The following is a 23879-nucleotide window of genomic DNA, read 5'->3' as shown; positions in this document are numbered from 1 at the left end:
CCATAGTTACTCATGTATAGAATCAGTCTAAAGCATGCAATGATTAAGACTTTTTTGTTTTTTAAGAAACATATTTAGACCAACTTACTCTGCTATTTTGTTACTTGCTCAGAATTCTGTATAAAGTGTCATTAACTATTTCAGGATTACATATCCATTACAATATTTGTAATATTGTGTTCCCACTGTGATAGCCTTTCTTCAGTGAACAGTATTGTGATTAGATGTCTCACAGTTTAATTTATTTTCCCTAAATGTAACAGTTGTTTCTTTGAGCATGAAAAGAACTAAAAAAGTGAGTTTCATTTCCATTGGGAATTAGTATAAACATAGTATGTTATATTCACATCTCTCGCTCACAGTATTGGCTAGTCTGCAATATCATCAGACTCGTGAACAGTCTCAGGTCATTGGCGGCTAATTTTGAACAATACTGATATTAAAGTGTATATATATTACATCCATGTTACCACAACAATATCCAAATGTATTCTGTTCGTTCAATTATGATTTTAAAATAAAATTGTGATAGAAAGGTTCACTGTAAAGAATAACATGGATAACATATTTAAAGATTTATATGAAGGAAAAGGAAGCCAACTGAAAAATAAAGAAAATAGTTATAATAAGCTAGTGATTAAAACCTTTCTGAATTATTTGATATTTTTCAGTAAGTTAGATGCTGGAATTTACTAAAAGGGGGAGAATTGATGATGATGATGATGATTATTATTATTATTATTATTATTATTATTATTATTATTATTGTTAAGAAAAATATGTACTATACATAAGAACATATAGTATAAAATTTATAAGAGAATTCAGTGTTTATGCAATTTACAAAGTTATATCTCTAGTAAAATGAGAACAATTTCAGTTACATACTTAACTAAACCGAGAATCTCTTCATGGTTGGTTAACTAATTACATATAACCTGATTTTACAAATGTTAACTGTATTAAAACCATCTTAATAGAATACAAATATTTGCACAATTTTCAGTTCTTGGAATTCACAGAGTTAGAGCAAAAGTAATACAAAACAGACAACATACAGTACACATTATAACAGAACTAAATAATAATTAAATTCAGCAACCTATACAGCATCTAACACTTGCTGTTCCAAATGTTTGGAAATACAGTAGTTAAAAAGAAAAAGTCCCTTGAGGGCATATTCATTGTTATTTTTAGCTTTCAATTATGTACAATTTAGCTGCTTCTTAAGGAGTAATCTTTTCCACCTTATGAGTGTGTATTTACAGGGTGGTCGGAAACAACAAGAACTAGGTAAATGAGCATTGGAGGGTTGGTCATACTGACAAATAATCTGCAAAACTTAATTGGTATCTTGCGCGTCGTCATTTTATCAGGTACTGACAGTAGCCAATCAGATCACTTTGTGGGCGAACTCAGATATGCTTTGCAAGGTGGTGTTGCTAAATATGCATGTGGTTTTAAACCAGCTTGAGAGCAGCAATCAAAGAAAAAACCTTCACCAGAGAAGAGATTTGAACACGACCTTCGAGCTGGCAGGATTGCGCCATAGCAAGCATGCTACGGTGACACCGGCTAAAATCCAGTGTGTTTGGATGTGTTTGAAGCTGATTTCTTGGCATGGCTCTCAAGCTGGTCTGAAGACACGTGCTGATTTAGCAACACCGCCTCACAAAGCCCATTTGAATTCGGCTGCAAAGCGTTCTGATTGGTTACAGCAGCTGATAAAATGACAAGTATGAGATATCAATTTTTTTTTCAAATTATTTATCAGTATGACCAATTCTCTACTGCTAATATACCTTGCTCATGTTGTTTCCGACCACTTTGTATATATTTTCAAAACAAAACTCAGTGGTTCAATACTGTTCATAAGAACACAAAATATTATCATTTTAAAAAATCAATTTAACACAACAGTTTATATTTCAGCCTGTAAAGACCATGCATTTCACACTAGCACTTAAAGTGGACCTCATTCGTTTCCAAATCTGACTAGCTTGTTCAAATAAGAAATACTTAAAAAAGACATTGTTACTTTGTAAGTAATATACTAATTTACCACACAGGTGCGGAAAATGTAATGGAAAATGAAATTTCCATGTACAACATACAAAATACCAAATTAAATTATAATTCCTCACTTAGGAATGCTATTGCCCATATTATGCCTGCTTTATGATATGTCTTTATAGATGCAAACAATTCATAGCCACAAAATATCAGAGAATGGACCAGCTCACATACATTTGAAGTCTGATACATACAGCAACGAACCAAAAAGAAGTGAAAAATGTTGTTTTAAACATCCATTAGTGGGTATTCACTGGAAGAAGATGAAACAATTCACAGATGACCATCAGTATCATTAATGAGATTCATACAACACCAATCTAGGAGAACTTAAATGTGTTAATGAATGTAATGCATCTAATGATCCAATAAAAATATTAAACAAATATTCAGATGAGGTATCTAAATTAGAAATAAATTAATTAAGCAGATGCAAGGATTAATAAGTCAAAATTACTGAAGAAAGCCCAATGAAAGATAAAGAAAATAGACAACAGACATTGATTAAAACCTTTCTGAATTATTTGACAGTTTTCAATAAGTTAGATACTGGAATGTAATACAAGGAGAAGGGGGAGGGCAGAGAAAAATAAGAATTAAATCACAAACTCCAATATCTGAATATGCAAACCCAATGCTTAAAGTACACTAAAACACAATAAAATCTCCTTTTCTTTCAATATATAATTAAGACTGTAGCTACTGTGAGATACGCTTGCACTTTTTCAAGCAAAGAGAGAAATTTAGTGGACTGAACAATGAGTTTCAATTATTTAACGATAATCACTTTAATATTTTTTTCTCTGCACTACAGGTAAAGTCTTTGAAAATTTAAAAAAGTAATGGAGAGAGACATATATTTATAAATGAAAAAAAGGACAGACTACAATATGTTCAAGATGAAATTATATATATACATATGTGTGGAATAATGTGGGGTTTTCTATATTATGGAAAAATACATAACAGAGGTAGATGAAAAGTCAGAAATTTGAAGAAATGTTGAACATTAAGTTAGATTTTCAAGAATTCGTTCTTTTATCTAAGAATGTCTGATGTCTGAGGTACTTTTTTTATGAATGTCATTAGTTCAGTTTAAAAATCATATAGGTATATATATATAAATTTTACATTTATGCAGTCATCCTTTAAAATTAAAATTTCCTCAACCATCAGCTTTTGAAAGAAAAATGTGCACTATACATGAGAACATATAGTATAAAACTTATAATTTTATGCAATTTATGTAGAAATGCCAACACTAATGGATATGAGTAGTATCATAGCAAAACCAGCTAACCCAAAAAACTGAATTTTAAAGATAACAGTGCAATGCTGTAGTATAAGGAACGTTTGACCATTAAGCGATACAAGAATTTGAAAAATTTGAACATAACCGATAGTAACTGGGTGTCGAAATTGCTGTGTCACAGCAAAACCGGCCAACACCAACATGCGTGTCATAGTAAAACCGGCCAAGTCCAAAATGTGTCTGTGTTATGCCAAAATTGGCCAACCCCCATGCTTTTCTTATGGATTGGCTGTTATGATGATATTGTTCTTCAGCTACCCAATTGACATTAATTGGTGTTTAGGATGCAACTCAGATTGTTGTTAAATAGTAAGAAATAAAACAAAAAGCAGGGGCAGTTGTCAATAATGGTCCCCTCTGCCTTACACTGATGATCATCCCTTGTGTTGGACAGTTCGAGCAATTTGTAACTGAACTTGATTAAGTCTCGGTTCTGTGCTGGTGTGTTACTGAAATGAGTAACAATGGTAACTTGCCTTAAACATCACAATAGAGGGGAAGAAAGTTGCCGACCAAACAAAATGTCATTATCTATAAAAAGAGCAAAGAGGTAGTTAGTTATTTAGACTGTGCACCTATTTTGGAAGTGAAATACATTCATTTTAAGAACAGCTCACATTACGTAGCACTTCAGTATGTTTGATATAAATGTTACTTCATACTATGCCTTACTTTTTGTCTGTTCCTGTAGAAAAACTCTCCCTGTATTCCAACTTGCAGTCACCCAGATATGAAAAAGCTGCAGTGCCAAAATCTCACCCAGCAAGATTGTAGCAAGATTTCATGAAGCATTTTATTCCTGCACTACATGCCAAAAACAGGAAGTATTAATTCTTAAAACAACAACTACAGTTCACTGCAAGTGATGTTGTCCAACAACATCTACGGGCCACACCAAACTAATTTCCATGACTTAGTTTGTTCGAAAGACCACAGGCAAGATGATAAATGTATGCTGAGAGGCATATCTAAAAATCCTTGATAAGACAAAGCACAAAGTGCAGGATGTTGAGAAGCATTTTCTACTGACAGTGTTCCTAGGAGGGAAGAGATGGGAGGTGACAGGATTAGCTCAAAATTTAAGGAAAAGAGGAAATCAGTGAGACATTTAGACAGTACATCATGTCACTGAGGCAACAGTACAACATGAGTACTGGTGTTCAACTAAACGTATCACGGGGCTTCTTCCATAATATATTTTTGCAGGAATTCAACTTCAGCTTTGTAAATCCTCACACAAATGTTTGTTCTGAGTGTATTCAATTTGATTTTGACATTAACTCTGCAAGAATGCTGGGTAAAGATAATAAATTGGAAACTGAAAGATCCATGTGATGAAAGGGCTGCCTTTTAGGAAATTAATGAAAAAAGATGAACAGTTTTGACACAGACTTATGACTGCCAAAAGAATTTGGTATTGCCAAAAGTGGCAGATCAGGTGGCTTATGATTCAAGGCAATTTTACAGTTATTAATGTTGTTTCTGGAGAAGGTTTGCTTCAGCAGTTCATACTCTTCTTCAAGAGATCGATCTATCCAACAAAATCAAGATCCGCCTTTTTGCCGATGGATGTTGTGGACAAAATAAAAATATGACTTGATTGGAATGGTATACAAGTGGTTGCACTGTGGAGCTCCTATCAATGTGAAGGAAGTAGAATTGGTGTTCCCACTACAATGCCACTCATTTTTCCACCAGATCAAGTTTTTGGTGTTACTGAAAAACTGATATGTTGATGGGAAACAACTGCTGAGCCACAACAATATGAAGCAATTTTTTCTGAGCCCAGCCAGGGCAAGAGGCATGTCCATGACTGGCATTTGTAAAGAGTGAATTTCAGAGTGCTGCTGGCCTTCACTTCCAGATACTGAAAGTGAAAGAATAATACTCAACAGAAGAAAAGATAAGAAAATCAAAATTTGCAGAGAACCAAATTTTAATGCAAATATTGGGGTTGCTAGTCCCATTCTGCAGCAAGGGAAAAAGATGAAAACATTCATCTAAAGGTTGTGCCAGTAGAAACCGAAGTTAAAAAATAAAAAAATAAAGGGGGCGGGGGGAGAAGAAGACCCACTTTGAAAGTGGATGGGAATATATGGAAGGACTGCAGTATTATGCAGGTATACTGAATCACTTACAAGATGATGGTGCTAATGGTGAGAGTGATGATGATGAGAATGCAGATACGTCATCCATGTGTGAATGTGAAAACTGTGGTTATGTGGTAGGGCCTTAATTCATTCAGCCAGAGTGAAGTGATGTATCAGTCACATTTGGCATTGCACATTTATTCAGTATATGAGTGTTAATAACATGTTTTTGTAAGCTGTGTAAATGATATTGTTGTATGTAGAAATAAACTGAAATAGTGTGTCAGAGCAAAACCAGCCAACTCCAAACACTTTTATTTGATATCTTTGGAACTATGTCACTATGATTTACTGCATTAATATCATTGAGACTACTACATAAGTATATCCCAGTAATGAAAAAATAATTAAAATATTAATAAATGTAACAAGTATAGGTTGCTTGCATTTTTCTGAATTTTGTTTATGGTGGAGTAGGCCAGTATTACTGTCATTATTTACATGTTACTTTCAGTGTCATATTTTTAAGTGGCAGCTATGAAGAGAAATGAGAGAAAACAGGAATTATATTATATTATATTTTATAGTTTCATTTTGACTTTAACCTTTAATAGCAATACGAAAATATTACATAAAAGTATAGAGATGGGAATGATAAACTCACAGAAGTAAAAGATAATGTTCAAAACATGTCAGAAAACCATAGAAAATGGAATAATGGAGAAAAATTGGTGATTGATTTAAGCAGAGAGAGCGATTAGATTCTTATGTTGTCAATAAAAGAAATGTTAATTACATGGAACTGTATAATGAATTGGAAACTGCTGCTTACAGTAGGAATGACTTATATTAAACTTAAAAAAGGCTTATTAAGTCCAAATTCACCTCTTCAAGTGTGGGAACCTCATCAAGACATGATATGGAAAGTGAACAGAACACTTTTATGAAAGATGAAAAATCTACACCTATTCTTTTTTTTTTTAGTGCTCTAAAGAAGATACTCTATATTTGAGAAAAGGCACTATGCCAAGGGATAGTACTGTTGTAGTACATGTTAAAATTATTTATAAAGATAGCTCACTAATGAACAGCAAAATAGGATAAAAAGCAAAGCCTTATTTATCTCTTTCAAGATATAATTGAGACTGTAGATACTGTGAGATGTGCTTGCTCTTTATCAATCTGCCTTTCCTTACTTGTTACATGGTTTCAAATCCATCCTGCTTTAATACGTATATAGTTCATATATTTATAGTATATGCAAGTCAGTGCAAATATACATTTACAACAGTAAGTGATATAACATCTCAAGTGCACGCACAGCAACGACACACATTATCTAGACTACTGATGCATGTTTCCATGATTCAGCAATAGAGCATGATGTTCATTCAGAAGAACATTCTCAATGAAATCTTCACACATATTAACTTAATTGAGATAAAACCTTAAACAATCTTTTGTCTATGTATCTGCCTACAGCAGAGTCATGGTGACCATGTATAATACAAAACTGTAACTATTTACTTCATGCTCTCTTTTCATGTTTTTAAAACTGTAGAACTAGAATGTCAATGCAATTATAACAGAGATATTATCTTCAGAATCTGAACAAACAAAAAATGTTTGAATATTAGATTAAAAAGAAACTGAAATATGCATAGAAAACTTACATTAAAATGTTTTTTTTTTTTTTTTTTGGTAGCATCATGGTCATAGTCCCACTAAAGTGATTCAAGAGCACTGAAGAGGACTGAAGATAAAGACTATATAAACCAGAGCTATAAACTTCCTGATCACTAGCTAGGTGGAGTGTCATCTTAATGTAGAAATTGGTATGTCCCATCTATAAAGATTTTCACATGGTTACTACACTTCTCACAAAGATAAAATAGTTTGGAAGGAATATCACAGATCATCCTTAGCTTTATAAGTAGCTACTGGTTCTGAAGAATAGTGCTTCCGCTTCCTCTTCACTGTAGTTTAAGACATTTTTGAGCGAAAATAATATAGCCTGAAAATAAATCATTTAGTTAAAATAACCATTTTTAATTTATAAAATAAGAATCAAGTTAAGCATAATTTAATTTCATGGCAGGTACAACATCTATTACAGCAGATGACTACTCCTCTTCCCCGAAATTTGCTTTAACAACAAGAGAACCTCTATATCTAGGATCTCTTCCTTTTAAAGAAAATTATGGTACACATAATGATAAAGGTGATGACACCGTGAAGATGATGATAATGGCTTGTGGCCTGTAGTGACCACTGATGCAGGTCTTTCAACTTTAAGCCTACATTATTTTAACCATTATGGTTTATTTCGTTCCGTATTGACTTTTATCTGATAAGAATATTGAGAAATCACTGATAATGTGACCACATTGCCAATACTATTAAAACAAAAAGCTAATCCTTATTAATTAATCTGTCATATATGTTTTGATAACCACATTCATTCTCTTCATCAGCGACCAAAAATTCACCTAATAATCTGCAGACTTGAATCAAGAGAACATTCTCAATGAAATCTTCATACATATTAACTTAATTAAGATAAAACCTTAAACAATCTTTTGTCTATGTATCTTTTTTTTTTTTTTTTTTTGCTAGTTGTTTTACGTCGCACCGACACAGATAGGTCTTACGGCGACGATGGGACAGGAAAGGGCTAGGAGTGGGAAGGAAGCGGCCGTGGCCTTAATTAAGGTACAGCCCCAGCATTTGCCTGGTGTGAAAATGGGAAACCACGGAAAACCATTTTCAGGGCTGCCGACAGTGGGGTTCGAACCTACTATCTCCCGAATACTGGATACTGGCCGCACTTAAGCGACTGCAGCTATCGAGCTCGGTGTCTATGTATCTGAATGCAGCAGAGTAATGGTGACCATGTATAATACTTGACTTGAATCAAGCCTGCAGATTATTTGGTGAATTTGTCACTGATGAATAGAATGAATGTGGTACTTGAAACAGTAGCCTATAACAGATTACTTAAAAAAAAAAAAAAGGTACTGACAATGTGGACACATCACTAGTGATTTTTCAGTGTTGTTATTGATGCCTACAGATGACCTGAGTATGTAAGCAAGAGGCCCTAGGTGTGATGAAATTCTAATGCTGATGCACGCACACATGCATGCGGTATTGCACCTTGTGATGAAACAAATGTTACATTTCTTAATTATCATTTACTGAATGGACTACTTATCTATGTGATGTAAGAGTATTTTTACTATCTTCTGGACAGATATAAGTAATACGTAAACACCGAGCTTCAACAATCAACGTTTATAGTTTGTATTATGGTAGGTCTGTTTCTGTGTGCAGTACTGTACGTTTGTGGACTGTGCGCACTTCCTGTCTAGCTGAGTGAAAGGCAAGCCAAGCTCTGTGTAGTCACAAACAGGAAGACAATATGGTTGTGCTACCAATTTGTTTGTTAGGAGCCTTTGGGATCCTGGACCGCATTAAAGAGGTCCAATTTGATTCCAGAATTGAATATATACCACCCAAGTAACTGCTTTTCATAATACAATCATTGGATATGGAGAAGTTATTTGTTTGTGTGAGTTGTGTGAAGTACCATTTGAAGTGTTCAGCTGGAGTAATGTAAGTAGTCAATTCTCTTATACTGTAATTGAAGGAAGACAATGTCGTCATGACCAGCTATTGCTATATGTGTAACTATATTAGGTGCAATATACTGATGTAATCTTTTATTTTGTTTTCAAGCACACTATATAACTGGGTGCTTCAGCATCTGATAGATTCAGTTATTCTTTTGTGTCCTTTTAGTATTTAGACAGGCTATTGTTAAAGGTATTCTATTTCTATGTAACAGGAAGTTTGTTCCCTATTTTGATATAAGCCCTATTATGTTATTCAAATTACATGTCATCATCATTATCTTCCTTCCAAGTATTGGGCCATGTGTCCCGTTAAGGTCTTGCATTTTCCTTTGGCAAGATTTGAAAGCAATCAAATGTCCTTCTGAAGGGTTGCTAGCCTGAAGGAAGTAAGACCATTGGTGGGGCTGCCACCTCTCAGCTAATGGACTAGCTGAAATTACAGCATTTCCTCTGTAATTGATGTAACGGTTATACCGCCGTGACTCGGTTGACAGGGCCTCGTCTGCGGGAACAGCTTTGTTCATCCCGGGAAGGTGAGGCTGGCATTTGGGCAGATCATCATTCCAAGTATTAGGCCTTGTGGCCCATTACGATCTTACATTTTCTTTCCAACGCTTCAATGGACGTCCTATAGATCTCTGTCCTCTTGGTTGATAGCGTAGAATATCCTTTGGTAGTCTTCCAGATTCCATCCTTTGAACGTGATGTTTCCAGTTTTCTTGGTAATCATAGATGTAATTGATTACTGGTTTCAGATTCAGTCCCTTAAGCACATCTTCATTTCTTATACAATCCCATTTTGTATAACCTGCTGTTCTGTACATGAACGTCATTTCATGTGCTATAATTCTGGAAATGTCTTGAGTTCTTATTGTCCATGCCTCACTGCTGTAGCAAAGGGTTGGTCTGGCTAAAGTGTTATAAAGACGTAAGCGAGTGTGTTTTTGGACAATAGATGGCTTCATGATATGATTTATGATTCCTGTTGTCCGGCTCCATGGCTAAATGGTTAGCGTGCTGGCCTTTGGTCACAGGGGTCCCGGGTTCGATTCCCGGCAGGGTCGGGAATTTTAACCTTAATTGGTTAATTTCGCTGGCACGGGGGCTGGGTGTATGTGTCGTCTTCATCATCATTTCATCCTCATCACGACGCGCAGGTCACCTACGGGTGTCAAATCAAAAGACCTGCATCTGGCGAGCCGAACATGTCCTCGGACACTCCCGGCACTAAAAGCCATACGCCATTTCATTTTTTTTTCATTCCTGTTGTTCTGGTAAATTTGGTTATTTTTGCAGAGATATCAATTTCCCGTTGGTAAGATAAATTGTATCCCAGATAATTGAATTTGTTGACTCTTTCCAAAATGTTATTATCTAAACAGATTTTACTGGGGATAGGGTCCTTCCCCTTAAAGGCCATTATTTTGGTCTTTTGTGGTGAAATGGTCATGTCAAATTTTGAAGAGACTTTCTGGAGATTAAATACTGACCTCTGAAAATCATCTTCTGATGATGCTACCTATGCAACATCATCACCAAAGAGTATGGCATCTAGATGTGTGAGATATCTGCTGACTGGGATTGATCCATGCCTTTCATACCTCCATTCCTGTATTATGTTGTTCATACAAAGGAGAAAGTCCACAACCTTGTCTCACACCTCTGCTGATCGCTTCCCATTCAGTCTGATGATTACCTAACTTTATTGCAATAAGGTTGTCACTGTACATGTTGTATATGTTATCTATTAACTGTTGTGGAACATTATATTCTGCTAAGATATTAAGAACCGAGCTCAATAGCTGCAGTCGCTTAAGTGCAGCCAGAATCCAGTATTTGGGAGATAGTAGGTTCGAACCCAACTGTCGGCAGCCCTGAAAATGGTTTTCCGTGGTTTCCCATTTTCACACCTGTACCTTAATTAAGACCACGGCTGCTTCCTTCCCACTCCTAGCCCTTCCCTGTCCCATCGTCGCCATAAGACCTATCTGTGTCGGTGCGACGTAAAGCAACTAGCAAAAAAAAATATATTAAGAAGTCTGTTCATGTAAACTAGGTCAAAGGCTTTCTTAAAATCAACAAATGCTATGTGAGTTTTCAAGTTAAAATCCCTGTGTTTTTCTACTAAGATTTTCAAGGTAAAGTAAGCATCAGCACATGAGCGTACCTTTTGAAATCCATGTTGTTCATTTCCAATCACATTTTCATAATTACATGTAATATTATTTAATCAGCACTAATCCATGTTAAACCAGTTTTTATTGCAGGGAACATCTTAATATTTTAATTTTATTTTAAGATTCTAAAAGATATGGAAATGGTACCGAGGTTTAAAATGCTAGCGAATAACAATGCATTGTTAAGATAGAGATGTTATCTGAGTAAGTTTGCTTGGTCCATGGTGACATCTCCTGGCATTCCCTATTGTTTAATCTTCCTACTGTTGCACATCTCTTTCTTTGGGCTTCAGCAGGTGGGTTCACCACTTTGTGTCCTTTCATCATTATTGTTCTGGAGGTTCTTGTGGTGACTTTGTGTGCCACCGAGCAAGTGGATGTGTGGTTTGGGTCATGTAGCTATGAACTTGCATTTGGGAGATACTGGGTTCAAACCTCACTGTCAGCAGCCCTGAAGATGTTTTTCCATGGTTTCCCAAATTTCACACCAGGCAAATGCTGGGGCTGTACCTTAATTATGGCCATGGTCACTTCCTTCCAATTCCTATCCCATCATTGCCATAAGACCTATCTGCGCTGGTGCGATGTAAAGCGACCCATTCACAGTTGAGCTGGTTGGCGAGCCCGTCCATGTATAAAATTCCCACCCCGAAACATACTGGCTCGACGGTGACCATACACTGGCGAACCCGTTGGCGGACCAGTCCGCCAGTCTGTGTTGCAAATAATATGTGCATTGCGTAGTTTTTGTTATAGAGATAGTGGGTTCGAATCCCACTGTCGGCAGCCCTGAAAATGGTTTTCCTTGGTTTCCCATTTTCACACGAGGCAAATGCTGGGACTGTACCTTAATTAAGGCGATGGCCGCTTCCTTCTAATTCCTTGGCCTTTTCTATCTCATCGTCGCCATAAGACCTATCTGTGTCGGTGCGACGTAAAGCCACTAGCAAAAAAAAAAAAAGTTTTTGTTATGGTCAAACATTCCAAAGTGGCTGTAGGTGTTACAGCATTTTGTGCATTGATGAAGAAAAGAAGAAGAAACGTGTGTGGATGAAGGAATGGTTGAGAGATAAACCACGATTTTCACACGTCAGCCTGTTAAGAACTCTGTACGTACAAGAACCTGCAGATTATAAGAACTTTCAGCTTATGGATAGCGACAGTTTTTGCAAATTGTTGGGGTTGATTCGGCCAAACATAGAGAAACAGGAGACACACATGAGAGATACCATCAGTGCTGAAGAGAGGTTAATTGTAACATTGTGATTTCTAGCGACAGGGAGAAGTTATGAAGACCTGAAATTTAGCAGTGTAATATCTCCTCAGCTACTTGGAAAAATCATTCCTGAGACATGTTGGGCAATCTTCGATACTAGATGTATACTATATCGACATCGCAAAGGCCTTCGATACCGTGGATCACACAAAATTTCTGAACGGTTTAACGTGCATGGGAGACTCCTAGCTCTAATTAATAGCTTTCTGAGCGAAAGACTACAGCGCGTGGTCCTTGATGGATGCAGGTCTTCTCCCACCACCACCATCTCTGGTGTCCCACAGGGTAGTGTCCTAGGTCCACTTCTTTTTGCCTTGTTTATTGATGACCTTATCAATACTGTTTCCCACCATTCATGTGAAATCCTTCTCTTTGCAGATGATTGTAAAATCTTCAAGCAGATCGATTCTCCTACAGATACAATCCAATTGCAAAATGCTCTTGATTCACTGTCAGGTTGGTGTACTACATGGCATCTTAAACCTCATCCCTCCAAGTGTTCCACCATTTCATTCACACTTCGTAAATTCCCTGTTCTACAAGAATATCACCTACTGAACCAACCAATTGATCTTGTTGACAATAAAAACCACTTAGGAGTGCATTTTGACAGTAAATTGTTGTTTGTCTTGCACATAAACAGGGTTACCTCATGTGCTATGTCACTCCTCGGTTTACTCTACAGGTTTTCTGACATCACAGATGTAAATGCCCTCCGAGCATTCTACGTTTCCTGTATCTTACCTATTGTTGAATATGCCTCTCCAGTCTGGTCCATTTCTGCTTCTTCAAACCTCTGCCACCTTGACCGTGTACAATCTTTTTTCTGTGCTATCGACAGAGCCAGGGTCCCTGCATGTCGGAACCTAAACATTATCCAAGTGCTTGGGAAACTGAACCTCAAGACTCTTTCTGCTTGGAGGAAAGTAGCCGACCTAAAGCTGCTATACAAAGCAGCTAATGGTCTATTTAGGTCTCCAGATTTAGCTTCCTTATTCCCCCTCCATGTCCCATCCCGTAGTACCAGAATGAAGACCCTATTCCATATTCCTTACTCCCAGCTTTCTCTCACCCAAAGATCCCTTTCTATACGTATTCCAGCAATGTTTAATACATTATCTATTAACAAGAACCTAGACATCTTCGTAACGTTTCCTTCCTTCTGTCATGATATTTCTAATATAACTTAATTTTCCGTCTTGTTTCTTCCCGTTCTGCTCCTGTATTTACTGTAAATATATTTTTCTTTGTTAATATCGTTGTTTATGTAAATATATATGATTGTACAGTTTTTATTGTGTATATTTGTGTTCTTTGTAAATATTTATATATCTTTCATTTTAGATTCATATCTATTGTACATAGCTCAGATCTTTGTAATTCAGCATTATGCTGTTGCTGATAATTAATTAATTAATAAATAAATAAATAAATAAATAAATAAATAAATAAATAAATAAATAAATAAATAAATAAATAAATAAATAAATAAATAAATAAATAAATAAATAAATAAATAAATAAATAAATAAATAAATAAATAAATAAATAAATAAATAAAAAATTAAATAAATAAATAAATAAATAAATAAATAAATAAATAAATAAATAAATAAATAAATAAATAAATAAATAAATAAATAAATAAATAAACAAACAAACAAATAAATAAATAAATAAATAAATAAATATCAAAAAATCAAAATCTCTTTATTTGCAAATGAGATGTCTACCTCGGTGGCAAATGGTACACTAAAATACATTATTGTCAAGCACTAAATATTAAATTAACAAGAGAAGAAAATTTTCCTATAATACAATATTATACAATTTATGCTAATAATGTTTTCTATTAAACACACAGCTCATCCTTAATAAATTTATATTGTTTACAAAATTCTACTTATAATATCTCCTGTACTACTTACAAATATAGTCAACTAATATACAGTATGTGGAATTACTTCAAATGATACTATACAACTGGTATAAGATTAATATTTACATTGCATTTATTTACTTATTTACTTTTTTTTTACCCGTTCTGGAACCTACATAGCATAACGACCTGCTGCGTCTTAACCAGAGCCCCTTTTGCCAACACTTTTTAGAGTTCCTGAAGGGCCTTCACAGCTACCGTAGCGGTCCCAGGGCCCTTGAAGTCCCCACTGTACTTCACCCCTACAGGCAGTCCCCTACTTTGGCTGTCCAAACTCCTTAGACCAGGGGATGGAATTAATTTATTCAAACACATTTTTTTTTACAATAACCTGCACTGGTCGAATGCCCTCTAACACTTCCTTTATTTTCTCTGTTGCTGTTTATTCTCTTCTTGAATATCTGTACAGATTTTGGAAAAGGATCAAACACTACCCCTGGTAAACTGATCCACTCCTTCACACCCTTCCCAATGAATGAAAATTTACCCCAATCGTTTCTGCTAAAATTCCTTCTAATTTTATATTTGTGGTCAGTCCTGCCGATATAATTATTTTCCAACTGAAGCCTCTCACGGATATCTCCCCATGCTTCTTCTCTTGTATAGGCTCTATATAATCCTATAAGTCTAGTTTTCTCCCTTCTCTTACTTAAAGTTTCCCACCCAAGTTCCTTTAACATTTCTGATACACTACTCTTTCTCCTGAAATCCCCAGTTACAAATCTTGCTGCTTTCCTCTGCACACTATCTATTTCTTTTATTAGGTATTCTTGGTGAGGATCCCAAGCACTGTTTGCATATTCCAATAATGGACGAACCATACTCAAGTAACTTTTTTCTTTTAATTCTTTGTTGCATCCTTTAAGTAGCCTCATTATGACATGTAACAATCTGTATGCTTTCCCAATAATAAAGAGCACATAACAAGACAATTGGATAAAGAATTAGGAGAATATCAAGCAGGGTTCAGAACTGCAAGGTCTTGTGCTGAACAGATACAAAATCTGAAGACCATCCTTCAATATAGCAAGAAAAGATGCCGACAGTGGGTAGCTATCTTTGTCGACTTCCAGAAGGCATACGACTCCGTGGATAGGATCACACTCTTCAACACCTTAAGAGAACTGGGACTAAACGAAAAAATTAATAGGTTGGTGCAAGCCACCCTGCACAACACCACTTCCAAAGTTAAGTTTAGAGGTCAATTATCAGAGAGTTTCACAATCAAAACAGGGGTGAGGCAAGGAGATGGTATCTCATGTATATTATTTAACTGTGTCCTGGAAAAGATCATAAGAGAATGGACCAGGCCATTACCTGAGAACACCGGATTAAGGATGGGGTTTCAATCAGACAACCTGAGGATTTCATGCCTGGCCTTTGCTGATGACTTTACTTTATTAGCAAACGACATGCATGAGGCCACTATGCAGCTTCAAACACTGCACCCTATAGCAGCTAAAGCGGGCCTCATGATCAACATTGGAAAGACCGAGTTTATGACTAACATCAAAGATGCCCCTACAACAATGGGAGTCAGTGATACAAAACACATCAAGAGAGTTAAAAATGTGAAGTACCTCGGAGAGTGGATATTGGAGGACCTAAGTGAAACGATGGCTCTTGAACAAAGGAGAATCAAATTAGACAAGGCCTACCATGCCTGCAGAAAGCTGTATGCCTCAAAGCATTTATCAAAGAATGTAAAACTGAGACACTATAATGCAGTAGTCAGACCATCAGTCCTCTACGCAGCAGAATGCCTATCCCTAACTAAAAAGACCCCACTGAGAGCCCTGGAAGTGCAAGAACGGAAATTCCTGAGAAGAATAATAGGGCCAAGGATCCTACCAGATGGAAGGCGATGGTACAAACCCAACAATGAGCTCTACCAGCATCAAGAAAACCTCATAGATGCCATCAGGAGAAAACGTCTGACTTTCTATGGACACCTATACAGAATGGATCCTAATAGATTATCCCATAAGATCTTCAAGGTTGCTAACAAAGGTAAAGCTACTGGATTCCCTTGGACCAAACAAGTGGACAAAGATCTTGCAGAGCTTAATATTAATCAAGCCGCCATTACTGACAGAAATGCATACTGTTTAATGGTCAAACCTAAACCTTTCCTAACATCCCTTACATCAGCTAGCCACAAAGGAGCCGGGAATTGGTCAGAGGAGCGCAGGAAAGAATTCAGCAATAAAATGAAGGAATACTGGGCCAACAGGAAGGCTCAAGAGGCCACTAAGAACACAATCCAGTACGCTAAAAGGGGCAGACGACGACAAAAACACAGCTAGAACACAAGCACCGTGGTCCACAGATGGCCTAAACGCAAAGAAAAAAAAATAAAGAAAGAAAGAAAGAAAGAAAGAAAGAAAGAAAGAAACAAATAAATAAATAAATAAATAAATAAATAAATAAATAAATAAATAAATAAATAAATAAATACCAATAAGCAAGTAAAAAACCGGACCTTACATGCAGATAAAAAGAGTATACAAATTAAAATATACAAAGGATAGGGCCTAACAAAACAGGTCAGTTATACGAACAGGAAACATGCTATTACCTGACATCAGCATTTGGTATGGATTTATCTTAATTTTATGACAGGATGACTCTCCTGACACCAATCCTATTGTATTCACTATTGAGTATTTTCTGTGGTGGTATGTACTGTGATGTGTTGCATGTAAATAAAGATGTGTAAGACAAACACAAACACCCAGCTCATTAGTTAGGGGAATTATCTCTATGCAGTTAAATTCCATGACCCACCCAGGAAATGAACCTGGGGCCCACTGAACCAATGGCCAGTACGTCGACCATTCACCCAAGGAGCCAGAGACATAATGATGACAGTAATACCAATGGGATAATGGAGCATCCAAAAATGGCAGGTGATAAATAAAATAAAGGAGCATGTAACAGGCACAATGCAATTAGGTCAGAGTAAAACATGGGCATTATAAGCAGCAGAAGAAGTGAGCATTTGCCATATGAAACAAATATTTTGGAGAGAAGAGAGAAATGAAGTAAGAACAAACGAATTGCTAGAGAGAGAAAAAAAAATAACACATTGTCTTCTTTCAACAGAAGATGAACATGGTGTGTATGAGAGATACCATTTAGTTATACTCACCTCTGGAACCCAAACATTTAATAGATAAACATCTGGTGAATATCCCAATTCCTTGATTTTTTCCTCTGATGCAACCTCTTTTAAAAGAAGTTCCAGTTCTCTCATAAGTTGAAATCCCTGAAATGCATAAAACTTGGTTATCAGCAAGTTTTCCATATAAAGACTAATAATACATTTAAAAACTACATGAGTTAATGATCTCAAAGTGCAGTAAACTGTAGTGGTCAAAAAGAGAGGTATATGATAACCAGGTGTGACATTAGGTTGTACTAGTTTGCATTACAGCATTAAATTCTTGGCCCTGTTTATGGTAATATGATTGACAAACTAACATGTTTTGTTAAGAAGGAAGCCATTCCTTTTCGGTGTTGACTCAGTTAATACAACTTTTATGATTTTTCAATCTGTCAAAACACAAAATACAACACTTAGATCACTGTATCATACTTGAAAATAAAATACAATAAAATAAAATACAAAATCCACCACCACCAACACCTGTGTTATATTTTGTGTTTTGACAGGCTGAGAAACTTAAAAAAGTTATATAAACTAAACTGTCACAAAATAAAGTAACTAAAAGAATGAGTCTGGGATTGAGCATCTTGGCTTCGCAACACTTCCCAATTATGAGAGGGTTCAGTTTGTCCATCCCCATGGAGTTTGTGCACAAAAAAGCATAATTCTTTTAAATTTTAGCTCTCAAAACGCCAAGTACTTTTGGAAATAGAGAAAGGAGGAAAGAAAGGAGAGCTAGCGAAGAAGTATGGCATAAGCCCATCTAAAACAGAAAAGTAAGATAGAGCAGAATATTTGTGCCGATGCCCTTAGTTCACTGCGAAATAAGATGAGACAGCAGAATGTGAGGGTTTGTTGAAATGCAGGCCAGAAACATTCCTATTCATGGCCCATTGTTTTGTGAGCACTGTGATCCTTTGCACATTCGCCTGGGTTTCCAGAGTTTGTGCGGAGTACTGGCTGGTTTCAGAGGTTCCAGAAAAGATGTGGTATTTCCCCCAAGATTATAAATGATGATACTAACAATGCCCCAAAGGAAGTTGCACTTTATGGTGGCTTTTGTCCAATCAGAAGGTATCTTACTAACATTCCATGCTAATCCTATTTCTCTATAAAGCCATTTCATTTCTGCCTTCGCACTATATTTAATCATTTTCATCTATTCCTAATGCTTTATGAGCGTATTTTCACTGCCATCATTGCTGTCTTCCCAATGAACCACATTGTTTGAGACTTCAAAAGAAGAATTTCCTTCATATGTAAAGCACAAGCCTTCGGCCAGTGACACATCTACCTCCAGCCTGACGCTGAGTATTCTACTACTAGCAGTTGCCGACGATGTCCAAGTGAACCCAGGACCGGAGGTGAATACCAGCCTGAGCATCTACTACCAAAATATCTGTAGTCTTAAGAAGCCACTCGTGGACTTTAAAAAGTTGCTCTGAGTGACATGCATTAAGACTGATTGTGTTTAGCAGAGTCCTGGCTCGACTTTTCAATGGACAATAGTGAAATACTGCACGATAATTATGTTATTTTCTGCCACGATAGGCAAAATATCATTACTTGTAAGAGCAAGGGAGGTGGAGTTTTAATAGCAGTGAACTCTGGTTACGGTCCAGTGCAACGACCCGATCTAACGGAAAACTGGGAATGTGTTGTTGTGAAAGCCACCCCATACCCTGAGCAGGTGCTGTACATTGTCTGCTGTTACCTGCCCCCAGAAAAAGTGAAAGTTCAGCTCACAGACTTCTGAGAAACCCTAGCTCGAATCAATTGCATAGCAAAACAAAATGACACTATTAACGTGTGCGGTGATTTCAATATAAGCCAATTAGCCTGGGCCTCAGACGATTCGGGTTCTATTAAGTCTATCCTCACCCATGTCAACGAGAAAGCCTGCTTTCTTTTAGAGATCACCAATAGTAGTAGGGCAATAGTGTCTAAATCACTGACGTCAGCATTTTTTCTGCTGAGTCAGCACCCGAGGTCATTGATCCCATGACGTCATGACCACGCTACCGTGACGTCACATTGTTTGTATACAAAGCCACGTGCTTTTTGACAGCTGTAATCTTGACAGACCCTAACATCAATTTTTCGGACAAGTGAGCATCGCTAACCTCAGTGCTGCCATCTCAACAGGGCCTAACCTCATTGTTGCCACCTTATGTACGTGGTGGCAGGCAATTTAAAATCCACGTGCTTTTGACAGCTGTCAAGATGACAGGTCCAAACCACGTGTGCACGGGATTTTTAACAAGTGAACGTGGCTAACTCAGTGCTACCATCTTAACAGGACGAAACCTCATTAATGCCACCTTATGCATGTAGGGGCACGGAATTTAAAATCCACGTGCTTTTGACAGCTGTCAGGTCCTAACCATGTGGGCATGGATTTTAAACAAGTAAACGTGGCTAACCTCAGTGCTGCCACATTAACAGGTCCTAACCTCACTGTTGCCATCTTAACCACGTGGAGAGCGCAGAATTTAAAATCCACGTGCTTTTTTACAGCTGACGGGATGACAGGTCCTAACCACGTCCACGTGTTTTGAATGTGGCTAACCTTACTGCTGCCATCTTGACAGGACCTATCTTAACTGCTGCTACCTAGGAGCGCGGAATTTAAATTTATCTTGACGGGACTTAGCCATGCCGCAGAATTTTTATGAACGAGGACATAGCCAGGGGGCCTAACCACAGTGGATTAAGGCAAGCTGCCCTTCTCGACTTGACCCTTCCTGACATAGTTTTCATGCAAGCTGCCCTTCTCGACGAGACCCTTCCCGTTATAGCTTTAATGCAAGCTGTCCTTCCCCACATGACCCTTCCCTGACAGTATTTTGGAAAGTGGATTATAGTTTTAAAGCAAGCTGCCCTTCTCAACATGACCCTTAAAGCAAACTGCTCTTCTCGACAAGACCCTTCCTGACACTGTTTTAATGCAAGCTGCCCTTCTTGACATAGTTTTAAAGCAAGCTGCCCTTCTCGATATGGTCCCTTCCTGACATAGTTTTAAAGCAAGCTGCCCTTCTTGACATAGTTCCTTCCTGACACCATTTTGGAGAGAGGATTATAGATTTAAAGCAAGCTGCCCTTCTCGACATGGTTCCTTCCCAATATCATTTCGGAGAGAGGATTAAACAAGCTGCCCTTCTTAACATGGTCCCTTCCTGGCATAGTTTTAAAGCAAGCTGCCCTTCTCAACATGATCCCTTCCTGACACTTTTTGGAGAGAGAATTATAGTTTTAAAGCAAGCTACCCTTCTCGACATTAAGAGCTAACTGATGACGATATTCTAGTCTAGTTTGCAAAAAGAGGATTAGTCGAATATTACCATTTACTAGATATACTTACGTTATTAAACTGGAAAGCATGGTGTAGCGCTGTCCTCTTGTTCTTTTTTTATCTTGTCGCATAAGTTTTTTACTTAGACTTTTTACTCTTATCGAATGAGGAGGAAGCGGTAGGAGGAGAAGGTAATACTTTTTGATCCACTTCAATTTTTTTTCTTTTTCGACTGCAATCAGCATGCATGCAAAAGTATAGAATTGTATGTAGGATAAGCAAATGCTGTATGTCTCCACCCAACAAAACAAAACAAAACATGATGACAGGTTTAATCCTGTTACAGAGGACAGTTGTTATTTTAGAGTAAAGATTAGGATTTGAACTCTGTCCACTTTAAGGGTCATGACAAGGGCAGCTTACATGAAAACTATGTCGGAAAGGGCCTTGTCAAGAAGGGCAGCACGAGGAAGGGTCTTGTCGAGAAGGCAGCTTGCATTAAAACTGTGTCGGGAAGGGTCTTGTCGAGAAGGGCAGCTTGCATGGAAACTATGTCGATAAGGGTCACGTCGAGAAGGGCAGCTTGCCTTAAACCTCTGAGGTTAGACCCCCTCCAAGATGGTAACGGGAAGGGGCATGTTGAGAAGGGCAGCTTGCCTTAAACTATAGTCCTTAGGCACCTCCAAGATAGTAACAGGAAGGAGCATGTCAAGAAGGGCAGCTTGCCTTAATTCATCGTGGTTAGGGCCCCTGGCTATGTCCTCATTCATAAAAATTCTGCAGCGTGGCTAAGTCCCATCAAGATAAATTTAAATTTCGTGCTCCTAGGTAGCAGAAGTGAGGATAGGTCCTGTCAAGATGGCAGCAGTGAGGTTAGCCACATTAAAAACAAGTGCATATGGTTAGGACCTGTCATCTTGTCGGCTGTCAAAAAGCACGTATTTCTTAAATTCCATGCCCTCTACGTGGTTAAAATGGCAACAGTGAGGATAGGACCTGCTAAGATCGCAGCACTGAGTTTAGCCACGTTTACTTGTTTAAAATCCATGACCACGTGGTTAGGACCTGACAGCTGTCAAAAGCACGTGAATTTTAAATTCCGTGCCCCTACGTGCATAAGGTAGCATCAATGAGGTTTCGCCCTGTTAAGATGGTAGCACTGAGGTTAGCCACGTTCACTTGTTAAAAATCCCATGCCCACGTGGTTTGGACCTGTTATCTTGACAGCTGTCAAAAGCACGTGGATTTTAAATTCTGCACCCCTACGTGCATAAGGTGGCAACAATGAGGTTAGGCCCTGTTAAGTTGGCAGCACTGAGATTAGCGATGCATCAGTTGTCCGAAGAAGTGAGGTTAGGGTCCGTCAAGACGACAGCTGTCAAAAAGCACATGGCTAAGCATGTGGCTTTGTTTACAAACAATGTGACGTCACGGTCACTAATAATACCCAGTGTGAAGCAACAGAAGTTAGTACTATCAGATCATTCTGCGCTTGAGCTCCGACTTCATATTTCCCGTGTTCCTCGTTTACCACAGACTACAAAATCATTATTCATATGGACAAAAGCAGACTTTCCTCATCTACAAAATCTGTTATCCCGCTGTCAATGGAACTTGCTTGAAACCTGTCCAACTCTTGATGCCGCAGGTGACTTGTTTTATGATTTACTGCACAGTGCTCTTAAGGATGCCGTACGTTCCCGCACAATGAAGACTAGGCATCTTCCCTCTTGGTATGATTCCGAACTTACGAACAAAATGTGGGCAAAGGAAAGAGCAAGGAAACGAGCTGCACGGTCTTCACTTCTCTCAGATTACATCGAATTTGGAATACAAACAAATGCAGCAGAGAAAGTACAGGGATTATGTCGGGTCTGTTGACACTTTCAAAAAATTTCATCCATCCACAGTTCCCTGAATTTCTCACGCTGAAATGTTCGGGGAAATTACCATCCACAGTTCCCTGAATTTCTCACGCTGAAATGTTCGGGGAAATTAACTTATCATCAGTGGTAACTTCAGCATCGGAAGTCTGCAACATTTTGAAATCGACAGATACAAAGAAGTCATGTAGTCCAGATCAAATTCCAGCAATTGGGTTACGTGAGTGTGCTGAAGATATGGCCACCCCACTAGCCATGATAATCAACTGGTCTCTTCGTACAGGCAATTTTCTCTCCGAATGGAAGAAAGGATATGTTATTCCAGTCTTCATGAAACGTGACAGATCTTTATTTGTCAATTACAGACCAGTCTTTCACTCATTTCCAAAGGAGCGGAAAGAGTCGTGTACAAAGTCTTGTACAGTGCAGTCAGTGGGTTAATTAATATTAACCAGCATGGTTTTGTCCAGAAACACTCAACAACCACCAATCTTGCTGTGTTTTCCCACTTAATATCTAGCGCTCTGGACAATTGCAAGCAGGTTGATGCCGTGTACACGGACTTTTCCAACGCTTTTGACTCTGTGCAGCATAATGCTCTTCTGACTAAGTTGTCAGCATATGGTATTCATGGAAGCTTGCTTGAATGGTTTAAATGCTATCTTTATCCTTATTCAGTAAAATACGAGGGTATAATTTTTCGTCCTTTAAGCCTATGTCTGGCATTCCACAAGGTTCACTACTGGGACCTTTGTGTTTCCTTCTATTTGTTCATGATCTGTCATCACAAATCCATTCAAGCAACTACATGCTCTATGTTGATGACCACCGGGCGAGTTGGCCGTGCGCGTAGAGGCGCGCGGCTGTGAGCTTGCATCCGGGAGATAGTAGGTTCGAATCCCACTATCGGCAGCCCTGAAGATGGTTTTCCGTGGTTTCCCATTTTCACACCAGGCAAATGCTGGGGCTGTACCTTAATATAGGCCACGGCCGCTTCCTTCCAACTCCTAGGCCTTTCCTATCCCATCGTCGC

The 23879-nt window shown here is 37.7% G+C and overlaps 1 protein-coding gene across 1 annotated transcript in view; it reads right to left on the bottom strand.

Annotated features, from left to right (window-relative positions):
• Nucleotides 1-7402: 7402 nt before the first annotated feature.
• The window catches only part of LOC136863227 (serine-rich adhesin for platelets), a 367265-nt gene continuing 350788 nt past the window's right edge, over nucleotides 7403-23879 (bottom strand). The window contains exons 9-10 of the mRNA XM_067139599.2: nucleotides 17654-17770; nucleotides 7403-7489 (exon numbers count right to left, since the gene is read on the bottom strand). Coding sequence (XP_066995700.2) covers nucleotides 7403-7489; nucleotides 17654-17770 — 204 coding nt within the window. The remainder of the gene's footprint in view (nucleotides 7490-17653; nucleotides 17771-23879) is intronic.

Source organism: Anabrus simplex, chromosome 1 (genome assembly GCF_040414725.1).
Source record: "Anabrus simplex isolate iqAnaSimp1 chromosome 1, ASM4041472v1, whole genome shotgun sequence".
Taxonomy (NCBI): domain Eukaryota; kingdom Metazoa; phylum Arthropoda; class Insecta; order Orthoptera; family Tettigoniidae; genus Anabrus; species Anabrus simplex.
Note: the sequence above shows the minus strand (reverse complement) of the source record. Positions and strands in the feature narration are given on the sequence as shown.